Raw genomic sequence first — 12,758 nt, forward strand, 5'->3', positions numbered from 1 at the left:
TGCCATTATTATTAATTACATTCACATAATCCTGACAATAACACCGTTGCTCCTATTCCCCCCTCAGGTTTCATGCATGCTGGATATCCCATCATTATGCACTCCATCTCTGCCCCAGCACTAATAAACGTAAAAAAGTGGTCTTTGGGGAGCCATTCACGAGTTGGGTCATAACCAGCAGCGTGGAGTTTGGGAGTTCCCTCCACACACCTCTGAGTGCACCTGCAACCTGTGGTCAGTGTACATACATGAGGAAGTGCAGGATGTAATAATGATAGAAAGACCTCATATGCCAAAAGACCAAGCGGAATTTGATTTCTCATGTCATGATCCCTTTAATGTAATTGAGAGATAAGATGAAATATAAAAGATGATATATGCTTATTTGGAGTTTCACGGACATTATTGTATTCATGAGCAGTTGATTCATATCAATGTGAGGCACAAACTTATAAATATGATTTTAATTTTTCTAAATATTCTTGTTTTTAATAAAATGTGGCTATAGGGTAAGTGGGCTAAGGTCAAGTACAGTATAACCTGAACATGCATGTTAAAAACACAACATATACATAAATACTAAAAACTACATGTATTTACTACAATTAAAAAAAATGTCAGTAAGGCATGGCATTTTGTATTGGTGTATTTCCCTTTCTTATCCGAGAGAATAAATCATATATATTATTTTAAAAGACACTTAATGGTGCATAATGTTGATGTGATTTAAAAATAGAGCTTTATAGCCTTATTAAATTTATATGTTTATTTGAATGTGTTGATCTAAGCTTTGCATTGGCCGCTGAACAGTTCATTCACTGGTGCATCAGAGTATTGCTGAAGGAAGTTGACCATCTCATCTAGGCTGCGTTCCACGACAACATTGAGCGCAGTGTTGAGGGCAGTCGCAGCACCGCTTAGGATGGGGCGGCCATTTTGATCAACGCAGCAGTAAGCGTTCCAGATGTACTCTGGGATGTTCACCCTTTTGACATTGTTTTTGACGATCCAGTTGTTAGAAGAAGGGATGGCACCAACCAGCACATAAGCCTGATGACAGTTTGCATTAAACAAGCTGGTCAGTTTAGACTCATGTTTGTTCCAAGCGTTCTGGTTCAGCGTTGGGTTTTGAGGCACTATGTTGGTCAGGGTAAAGGTGGCATTACGACTTGGAACTAACAGGAAGCAGGTATGATAAAAGAGAGAGAAAAGAAAGAAAAAAATGAAAAGAAATTCATTCACTTTTGAGGTGATTTTAGTATGTTTTCCTCCAGAAAAACCATTTTCAATGTATATTATAAGTGAAGTGACGTGTAGCCCAGTATGGTGTCCCATACTTGAACACGCGACTTTCAGTTAACAAGTCCGACTTTCTAATCATTAGGCCACACAACTTATATTATGTATACTAAATCTCCACAAGAGTAACTTTTAAGTTTGGTAATAAATGTAATAATGCTAAAAGTTAAAGGATTAGTTCACTTCAGAATTAAAAAGTTCTGATAATTTACTCACCCCCATGTCCTCCAAGATGTTTATGTTTGTTTTTCTTCAGTCGAAAAGAAATTAAGGTTTTTGAGAAAAACATTCCAGGATTTTTCTCCATATAGTGGACTTACAGGGGTACAACGGGTTGAAGGTCCAAATTGCAGTTTCAGAGCAGCTTCAAAGGGCTCTACGTGATCCCAGCTGAGGAATAAGGGTCTTATCTAGCGAAACGATTGGTCATTTTCCAAAAAAAATTAAAAATTTATATACTTTTTAACCACAAATGCTCATCTTGCACTGCTCTGCGATGTGCCACGCATTACGTAATCATGTTGGAAAGGTCACGTGTGATTTAGGCGAAAGTACCGATCCAGTGTCTACAAACGAACATGCAAAGACTAATTAAAACGGCCTTTACAAAAAAAGATAAAACAACGATGTCGGACGATTTCCAACAATTTCCCATGACCTTTCCAACGCGATTACATAATGCGTGGCGCATCACAGAGCAGTGCAAGATGAGTATTTGTGGTTAAACAGTATATAAATTCTGTTTTTTTTTTTTTTTTAGAAAATGACCGATCGTTTCACTAGATAAGACCCTTATTCCTCGGCTGGGATTGTGTAGAGCCCTTTGAAGCTCCATTGAAGCTACAATTTGGACCTTCCACCCATTCTACCCCTGTGAAGTCCACTATATGGAGAAAAATCCTGGAATGTTTTCCTTAAAAACCTTAATTTCTTTTCAACTAAAGAAAGACATAAACATCTTAGATGACATGGGGGTGGGTAAAATATCAGGAAATTTTAATTCTGAAGTCAACTAATCCATTAATTAATCTATCTGAAACTGTGACCTCAGTCCCTAAAAAGGTCAACAGGAGGGAAGGCTAATTCTTCATCAGTGGTTATACCTGCATGATGTCCGTTGGGATTTAGGTGACCACGGTCAAATCCCGAGTTTGTGTAGTCTTCATTTAAAGCTTGTTTCTCTCCCAGATAGATGTCCGGGTTCTGCTGTGACAGCTTGTACCCATCTTCCATTTCACTGGACCATGTGGGATTCACCAACTAGTAAAACATCATCATTTTGATGGCTTAATCCAGAGACATCAATATTACAGTGATATACCAATTTAATAATTATTTTTAAATTTAATTGGAACAATATGTCTTTTTCTTCACAGGGTAATATTTTAATATGATATTTCAATTTTGTTTTATTATTATTATTTTTTTTTTTATTCTCAGCTCACTGAATTTTATATTGCATTATAAAATAGTTGTTTTTTTTTTTTATTAAAAAAATATGTGAACAGAAAAGTAGAAATAGAAAACAGAAAAATAAGTTTATTTTGTATTCATTTGATTTTCTTGTTTTATTGAAGTGAGAAACAAACTGGACGCATGAACCAAATGCAACAATAATCAACACTTTCTGAAAGCACAATAGATGAATAGATGTAACTCACCTGAGGCTCCACAAACCAGCGTGACTCTCTGCCTCCACCATTACTTGTCTGAAAGATGTATGCAGAATAGACAGCTGTGCGGTGATATGTGTCGTACAGTGTGGCGAAGTGATATGCGTTTAGAAAGCGCTGACATAAACGAACAACATTTGGCTGGGAAGCTCCCAACTCTGGAACTTTTTCCTTGTAGAAGAACTTGACGCAATCAGGTGAATCCCAAAAATTAGCCACCACATGTCCATCTGCTGGACGCAAGAACAGTCCAGTGAGGAAACACAGAATGAGAGAAACCTCCATAATGCAACAGGCTAAATACAACTGACACGTCTTATAACAGAGCTCAGTCCTTTATCACTCCTCTGTTTTCACTCCCATGACTGTTAGCATTACAGATAAGTAAGATTACATAGAAGATCCAAATTTAGCAACATTTGGAGTAGTTGATAACATAATTAAATTAGGGCTAAATTAAGCACATTAAAGGGATAGTTCACCCAAAAATTAATATTCTGTCATTTACTCAACCTCGTGTCGTTCCAAACCCGTAAGACTTTCACTCATCTTCAAAACACAAATAAAGGTATAATAATGCTGGACATATTTTTTACATAAAGTTTCATGATTTAAAAATAAAATATAAAATATTTTTTTTTAAAAAATCAAAAATATATTTTTAAAAACAACAATGGAAAAAATTGCAAAAGTTATTTCAATATCATTTAGCCTCCTCCCAATTGAAAGTAGCCTACCCAATAAATTATGATTTTATATATATTAAGCTTACTGATATTTTAAATATTATTGTGGGATTCAATAGATAACAAAAGGATCTTAGTAAACATCTAAAATTGGAATACTTATATGCTTTTAAATGTGTTTTTTGGTTGTGGGACAGCAGTTTGCACCAATTCTGTAGAATGGCCCAAAGATCAAAAATCTAAAAGGTGTGCATCATAGGCTAATTGACATCTACATGAACACTTTACAGTTGGTTTTATGACTGTAAAGGCCCATTCACGCCAAGAATGATAACTATAAAGATAATGATAAAGATATAACGTTAGTTCTAAAAATCGTTCTAAATATAAAAGAATAGCAGTGTCCGAAGCACAGCTGTAATAATAACAATATAGAGAAACGATATCGTTGGGTTCACTTTCAGAACGTTTTTTTCCCGGTTGTTCAACGATAAAACACTGACAGCCAATCAGAATCCATTCTAATTTAAGGGCTCGCGCATTTAAAATGGCAGACGACATTGCAGAGAAGTTAATCGCCGAGGTCCAGAAAAAGCCACCGCTGTTTTACGAGTCAAACCCCCTTTTCAAGGATACTTTAAAGAAATGGACATATGGAAAACAATCGGTCATACCCTTGGAATAAATGCTGACAAGTATTAACGATGAAATCATTATGCCAGGCTAGCAAACAGTGTAAAATATAATGACCTCAGGTATCCAGCGCTAGTTTCGACAACATTGTTCCTTTTAAGTTGCAGTGAAAAAGACTACACATTGTTTTTATTCCACTTCGAATTTGTCTGCTAAATTCACTGTTAGATTAGATCGATTTCACTAGCTATTCACTCGAAACATAGCATGCTGAGGACATCTGCTGGTTAAAGCTGTGTAAATGCAATAAGAACAGCAAAAACATGTTGTACACACCACTTTGAAACTGAAGCGCGTGAGCTTAGAATAAACAGACCATTATCGTTCGTTATTGTGGACGCAAATATAGTTATCGTTATAGTTATTATATTTATAGTTATCGGGCCTTAAATCATTCTCTTCAAATGCCATTGAAGTTAGAAAAGTGTATGTTGTAGGCTATGTAACTTCAGAGACCTTTTGCGAATATCGAACGTCCAACGTCAAGCCAACTTTATGCCAGTGAAACACTGGCGATTTCTGTCCCTTCATTGACAGCTACGCAACTACCACTTTGATGCTTCAAAAAGTGTTACGCAGCACGTTTGAGCTTCCGCAAGAACCAATGAGGGTTGTTCTACACATCAAGCAAGTACAGTTGAGCTTCTGTTTGACTGAACAGTGTTTATATGAATAAAAGCCTAAATTCAACGTATAAAGCAATCAAGTCTCTTCGGAAAATTTGGACTAAATCGCTTGATTCATTTGCATTAGTTTTACAAGCTCTTTATGAACATTTTGAAGCGACAAAATGGTAGTTGCCTGGACTGTCAATGGAGGTTAAGAAATCTTTCAGATTTCATTTAAAATATCTTCATTTGCTTTGAAGATGAACAAAAGTCTTACGGGTTTAAACAAATTATTAAACAAATGTACGTATGTATGTATGCATATGTATTCTTGTTTGGGTTTTTTTTGTTTTGTTTTTTTCAGCAAAGGTTGTGTGTGTCAGTGTGTTTGTTTCCCATGACTCAAAAGTGACCCTGTGGGAACAGCACTGGTGTCTGACCTTGATGTAACCCGAGAAAGGCTCTGATTAGCAGATAAAAATGTGCTTTACAACTGGTGCACTCCAGTTTTTGCTTACTGTTCACAATCCCCACTGAATATCAAAGGTAAATCAAGGAGAACTACCTTATTTTTAACATTGAGTATGTTTAATTTCTAGCTAAATATATCAAAAGAGATAAGGTAAACAAATTTGGCATACTTTCCATTATGGAGGGGCTTGAGCTCTAATATCCCTCCTCGGGACTAAAGCAAGAAATATAAATAAAAATATATTAATAATCAATGATATAAGTGTTAAGAAATAAAGGTTTTCTTATTATTTAAAGCATGGATTAATATTTTGAATTAGCTTATAGTTTTATATTTTTGTTTTAATTTACATTTTATAGTTAAAGCTTTTGTAATTCTTTTGACATTTTAGTAGTTACCACTTTATTTTACAATACATGCTCTTACATGTACTTACAGTGTACTTACCTAAGACATTACTGGGTAATATAAGGTAGCTACATGGGTTAAGGTTAGGTTTAGTGGTAGAATCACCTAAGTTAATGTAATTATTATAATAAGTATATAGTATGTACATGTAGAACAGGGCAGTAAAATGAAGTGCTACAGTTTTTTTTTTTTTTTTTTAGTTCTTTCATTTATGTTTATTTTCAATTTATTTTTTTTTTTATAATTTTTAGTGCTAAAACTTACTCTATTTCAGTTAGTTGCCAAGGCCAATTTTTTTAAAGTTTTTCATCTAATATTTAGGGGTTCAAGCACGTAGTGCTGAAACCCTATTTTAATTGTAAGGATTTTTATTATTTTTCTTCCTCCATAAAACTGATCATGCAGACCAAACCGTAAGGCCTAGAGACTTAAAACTTGGCCAGATGGTAGGTCTCAATTTGGGGAGATACTGACAAGGTATGACCCCAATCGGCCAATAGGTGGTGCAACAAAAACGCGAAACTGCTCATAACTAACGTTTGTTGTAGACTCAAGTGCCTTATAGGAATCATTGGCTCAAGACAATTTCATTCAAATTTCCGCCATTTTGAATTTTGTTTAAAACCTACTTTTGCGTACTAGTCTTTGGTTTTTCGTCCGATTGGAATTAAACCAGTGCAGAAATGTTCTCTGGAGACTGAATATCAAAAGTTATAAAAAAAAGTTGAAATTTTTATTCATGGTCACTAAGGGGGGCACTTTTACTAAAATGGCTATAACTCTTGAATGGAATGAGATATTTTCACCAAACTCATATAACACGCTATAACATGAAAAAAAAACAACAGAAGAAAAAAGATATAACTACGTGACCGTAAATCCGATTGACTTGAAAATTGGCATGCAGTGTCTTGGTCCAAGGAGCCACGATTGTTTATGAGGACATTGGCGTATCTTGAAAAACATGGCCGCCATCGGCCAATGAATTTTGAGCACCTATTAGACAAAGTTAACGGAGGCTGATCGGAACAAAATTCGTTATGAGTCATCGGCACGATGCCCTGAAGGAGCCTAAGAAGTTTCGAGTCAGTGCCACCTAGTGGTAAAATTACATTTTTCAAATGCTTATAACTTTGGGTGTGGTCGACTTATTTGCACGTCCTTAGACTCCTGAATCCTTGCCAAGTCCAACGATACAAAGGTTTCATGCTAGCTTTCGCTTTATGGTTGTGCAACGTTGTGATTTAGCACTTAAAAAACTTTTGTGAATATCTTCAAAACCGTTGGTCCGATCGAGATGAAACCACAGTAGGAAATACGCAACCACAGCTCGTTAACTATACAGTTGTGGTCAGAATTATTGGCGCCCTTGGTAAATATGATCAAAGATGACTATAAAAATAAATCTGCATTGTTTATCCTTTTGATTTTTAATTCATAAAATTAGCAAAAATCTAACCTTTCATTGAAGGAAAAGAATTGAAAGTGGGGGGAAAATCACATTATGAAATAAATGTTTTTCTCCAGAACACATTGGCCACAATTATTGGCACCCCTAGAATTTTTTATGAGTAAAATATCTCTGAAGTATATTCCCATTCATATTTACATTTTTTTAGCACACCAGGGTGATCATGAACATGAAATTGTCCAGCCATGACTTCCTGTTCCACAGGAGTATAAACATGAGGAGACACAAAGGCCAAATTCCCCACAAGTTGTTCGGTAGGGTTTCAAGAAAAATCCTCTGCTCTCATCCAGAAACAATCTCCAGCATATTCAGTTGTCAGACAAGACTGGAACTTCAAACGGGATCGGCTTCTATGGACAGATGAAACTAAAAAAAGAGCTTTTTGGCAGCAAACCCACCAGATGGGTTTGGTGCACACATGGATAAAAAGTACCCCATGCCCACGGTTAAATATACTGCTGGATCTTTAATGTTGTGGGCCTATTTTTCTGCTGGAGGTCCTGGACATTTTGTTGAGATACATGGCATCATGGATTCTATCAAATACCAACAGATAAAAAATAAAAACCTGACCGCTTCTGCTAGAAATCTTATAATGGGCCGTGGTTGTTCTTCCATCAGGACAATGATCCAAAACATCCTGAGCACAAAATGAAGCTTCTGCAATGACCATCCCAGTCCCCTGACCTGAACCCTAAAGAAAATAAGTGGAGTGAACTGAAGAGAAGAAGCACCAACATGGAGCTGGGAATCTGAAGGATCTGGAGAGATTCTGTATGAAGGAATGGTCTCTGATCTTTTGTCAGGTCTTCTTCAAACTTATCAGGCATTACAGGTGAAGACTCAGAGCTCTTATCTTGGCAAAAGGAGGTTGCAAAAAGTACTGACTAAAAGGGTGCCAATAATTGTGGCCAACGTGTTTTGGAGAAAAACATTTATTTCATAATGTGATTTTCCCCCCATTTTTAATTCTTTTCCTTCAATGAAAGGTTAGATTTTTGCTAATTTTATGAATTAAAGATCAAAAGGACAAACAATGCAGATTTATTTTTACAGTCATATTTGATCATATTTATCAAGGGTGCCAATAATTCTGACCACAACTGTATGTTACTGCCCAAATGTCAAAATTTTGATAGGAAATGGCAAAAAAATCCAATCAAAGTCGCTCATGGGTATTTTTTAATGCTCTCATATATATATATGTGTCTATAACTTCAAAAAGAAATGAGATATTTTCACCAAATTTGACACACATATGTATGGGCACACTCTGAGGACACCCAAAAAACTGGTGGAGATCGGGCAATAGGTGACACTATAACTGTCAAAAAATCTTTAAAAAACATTTTTTTTTTTTTAGTAAACTGCCTGTATTGGCTGTAAATGGTCTTTTCCATCTATGATCTAAGTGCTTACATGCTTGCTAAATAAAATATAATACCTTTTTATGTGCTTATGTGCTTAAAAGCCTTAAAAGTGCTTGAACCCTGATAATTGCTGCTCGCAGCTATATTTATATTTTATTTATTTCAGCTTTATTTCAGTTAACAAAAAAGATTTTTGGTAGTTTTGGATAACAATTACAACACTAAGGCATGACTCAGGACTGAGTCAATATTATAAAAACACAACCTAAAATGACAGTTCCCATAATGTGACTCATTTTCTTTGTAAATATGCTTGCTATCAAGCAACTATTCAGTGATTGCATACTGCAATAAATGGTGGGATTGATAAAAAAGACCAGCATTAATTTCTGGTTAATGCTAGTTAGTGCTTGTCAGAATATAGTATACATGTTGTTGTACATATTGTGTTTTATACATGTTGTGTCTGCGTCATCTTTTCAGATACTCTAAACACATGACTAACACTAGATGGCAGAATGGTGACAGAATTCATGTGGCATTAGAACTCAGCAGGACCTCAGATTCCTTCAGAATATATAAAAAGATAGAAAAATAAGAGTTACGGTTAATTATTACTATTATTTTTTTGATCCTATTTTTACCTATTTACCTAATACAATGGGTATATTGGGTGTATATATATATATATATATATAATATGAGTTACATTTCAAGCATATTATTATACATATTATGTAAAGAGATTTTTTAAACAGTAAAATTTCAAATACTACCATCTCACAAGTTGGTTTAAGTTCAATATCACAGATATCTTTATACAATAGTTCCATAAGGAACTCTGTGAGACAATATACCTTCATAAAGCCACATATCTATGATTTTCAGACCCGTGTGGAACGGGACAAAATCTTACATCCTCCATCCACTCTCCTCCTCTGTGTCCTTTAAGTCTATGCATTTCAGATTTATTCATACATTTCCAATATATTTATGCATGAGTTCTCTCCACTCACCCCTCCCTTCCTGCACACCCCATCCCATTACTGTAATCCATCACCCCAGCATCATCCGCCATGCAAGCAGCCCCTGAGTTGCCATGGCAACCACCTCAGGCCCCATCTCTTTGCAGCCGTGCTCTTATTGGAAGGAAGGCTCAGGCAGTCTGAGGCTGTCTGGTGGATGTGGTAATTGGCTTGGAGTCTCCAATCACCCCCCCCCCCCCCCCACACACACACACACACACATGCACACACACACAAACTCTAACACATATGCACAAATAATGCAGCAGAACGCACAGACATTTTTTATTTAGAACTGAATGTTATGGCAAACGGGTTTAAATTTTTGTGGTTTGGACAGACATATTGGAATTCAGATTGTGTTAAGAAAAGAAAATGAGATTTTTTTGTGTGTGGATCAAGACTATACAGTGCTAAAATAAATAATTAAAATACAATAAAAACAGTGTGTCGCAAATAGACTGTTTACTGGTTAGTTAGTTAATTGTGTTTCTCCAAAACAGGAAAGCAGAAGGTGCAAATATATTTTATTTTAATTCACTCTTCCAATTAAAAGCACAGCTTTACAGTACATTGCGTCTGCTAGATTGCATGTCATTTATCAAGATGTACTGTAATGTTCTAACTGTTGGAGAGAGAGAGAGAAAAAGCCTAATTTTATCTCACAAACAGTTACAGCCAGTTGGTTTCCTTGCACCAGAGCAGGAAGCATCTATTGACCAATATGTTATTTAATATTAAAAGTAATATATACACTTTTTTCACCCAGACGTCTGCTTATAATTTTAGTCAAGGTATTTTGCACCAAGACAGTCATAATGTAGTTTTTCATGACCATTTTCACCGTTCCTATGAATTTAAAGTCACCATGAAATCAAAATGGACAATTGCAGTATTTCTTGTATTATAAATATTTTTTCAATGCACATTTTTTAAAAATGCATGTGTCTTTTCTCTTCTCTGATGATGTGTTTAATGGCGTGTGGGCGGGACAACCTGTCAATCACGTGAGATCCACCAATAGCAAACCATAACCATCCAACCATCCACTCAATTCCCCATGGACAAAATCAAGTCCCACCCCTCATTTTTCTTGTTTTAGAAGCTGTTTCAATCAGAAATATGTTTTCAGTCATGTGATTGGCACGGAGACCTGGAAAGAAGAAAATCAAAAAAGTGAACAAAATGCAAGTTTTGGGCACTTGTGATCCACATACAGCACCTACTGTGGTATTTCAACTACTAAAAAGCTTAATATGAAAAACACTAAATGTCCCTTAATGTGCTAACACACTGATATTAAAAGATCAAATTCAGTATAAACCTCATTGGAGATGCATACTAATATACAGGTGAGCAGATGAGCCCAAAATATGAATGCAACACGCTAAATTGTTAAAGGGTTAGTTCACCCAAAAATGAAAATTATCTCATGATTTACTCACCCCCAAGCCATCCTAGGTGTACAGTATATGACTATCTTCTATTAAAAAATATCCTGGCTCCTCCAAGCTTTATAATGGTAGTGAATGGCTCATGATTTTGAAGCCAAAAAAAGTGCATCCATCCATCATAAAAGTAATCCATACGGCTCCAGGGGGTTAATAAAGGCCTTCCGAAGCAAAGCGATGGGTTTAATATCTAGCTATAACTCCGATTGTGTTCGGATGGCTTGAGGGCGAGTCATTTTTGCGTGAACTATCCCTTTAAAGGGTTAGTTCACCCAAAAATGAAAATTCTGTCATTAAGTACTCACCCTCATGTGTTCCACACCTGTAAGACCTTCGTTCATTTTTGGAACACAAATTAAGATATTTTTGATAAAATCCGATGGCTCAGTGAGGCCTCCATTGCCAGCGATGACAATTAACACTTTCAATGCCCAGAAAGCTACTAAAGACATATTTAAAACATAGTTCATGTGACTACAGTGGTTCAAGCTTAATGGGATGAAGCGACGAGAATACTTTTTGTGCGTCAAAAAAACAAAATAACGACTTGGACAATATCTAGTGATGGGCGATTTCAAAACACTGCTTCATGAAGCTTTACGAATCTTTTGTTTCGAATCAGTGGTTCAGAGCATGAAAGTCACATGATTTCAGAAAACAAGGCTTCGTTACATCATAAGTGTTTCGAAATTGCAATGGTTCACCACTGGGGGGCGTGACTTTGGCAGTTTGATACATGCTCCGAACCACTGATTCGAAACAAAAGATTCGTAAAGCTTCAAAGCTTCATGAAGCAGTGTTTTGAAATCATCCATCACTAGATATTGTTGAATAAAGTCGTTATTTAGTTGTTGTTTTTTTGGCGCACAAAAAGTATTCTTGTCAGTTAATAACATTAAGGTTGAACCACTGTAGTCACATGAACTGTTTAAAATACGTCTTTAGTAGCTTTCTGGGCATTTGAAAGTGTAAAGTAACTTGCTGGCAATGGAGGCCTCACTGAGCCATCGGATTTTATCAAAAATATCTTAATTTGTGTTCCAAAGATGAACGAAGGTCTTACGGGTTTGGAACGACATGAGGGTGAGTAATTAATGACAGAATTTTCTTTTTGGGTGAACTAACCCTTTAAGCTTTTCTTTATAATGGTGCTTAATGAGAAACTACATGTTGCATTTATATTCTGAGTTCATCTGCTTGCCAGTATTGAATTTGGTCTTTTATTATCACTGTCTTTGCTAGATTATTACTTAACACAAACATGGTAAAAATGACTGGCGGGCAATGGAGGAAAGCCTTGTTTTGCCCTCCAAGTGGGCGTTCCTGTCACGTGAAAACTATACACTCTAAAAAAAATACTGGGTTGTTTCAACCCAAATCTGGGTCAAATATGGACAAACCCAACCATTAGGTTAAAAATGTAATTTAACCCAGTGGTTGAGTTTGTGCATATTTGACCCAAATTTGGGTTGAAACAACCCAGCATTTTTTATAGTGTATGAATTGGGAACAAAAGACTATCATAACATCTGTTTCATGCCAACTTTAAATTCTGTATTTCAGTGTTGCTTCGCTGGAAACATCACAGAAGACAAAACTGGA

At 35.9% G+C, this 12,758-nt stretch overlaps 1 protein-coding gene across 1 annotated transcript; it reads right to left on the reverse strand.

Annotated features, from left to right (window-relative positions):
- Positions 1 to 319: 319 nt before the first annotated feature.
- LOC127494998 (endonuclease domain-containing 1 protein-like) lies at positions 320 to 3,302 on the reverse strand. The gene is made up of 3 exons (XM_051861354.1): positions 2,961 to 3,302; positions 2,403 to 2,559; positions 320 to 1,175 (listed from the first exon to the last, which is right to left on the reverse strand). The coding sequence occupies exons 1-3, from the start codon at positions 3,255 to 3,257 to the stop codon at positions 784 to 786; spliced, it is 846 nt and encodes a 281-aa protein (XP_051717314.1). The 5' UTR covers positions 3,258 to 3,302; the 3' UTR covers positions 320 to 783.
- Positions 3,303 to 12,758: the final 9,456 nt, after the last annotated feature.

This window comes from Ctenopharyngodon idella, chromosome 15 (assembly GCF_019924925.1).
Source record: "Ctenopharyngodon idella isolate HZGC_01 chromosome 15, HZGC01, whole genome shotgun sequence".
Lineage (NCBI taxonomy): Eukaryota > Metazoa > Chordata > Actinopteri > Cypriniformes > Xenocyprididae > Ctenopharyngodon > Ctenopharyngodon idella.

Coding starts and splice junctions, on each gene's coding strand:
- LOC127494998 (XM_051861354.1), bottom strand. CDS start 3,257: ATGGAGGTTTCTCTCATTCTGTGTTTCCTCACTGGACTGTTCTTGCGT. Junction 2,560..2,960: donor GCTGGTTTGTGGAGCCTCAG/GTGAGTTACATC, acceptor ATGTTTTACTAG/TTGGTGAATCCCACATGGTC. Junction 1,176..2,402: donor TCCCAACGGACATCATGCAG/GTATAACCACTG, acceptor GCTTCCTGTTAG/TTCCAAGTCGTAATGCCACC.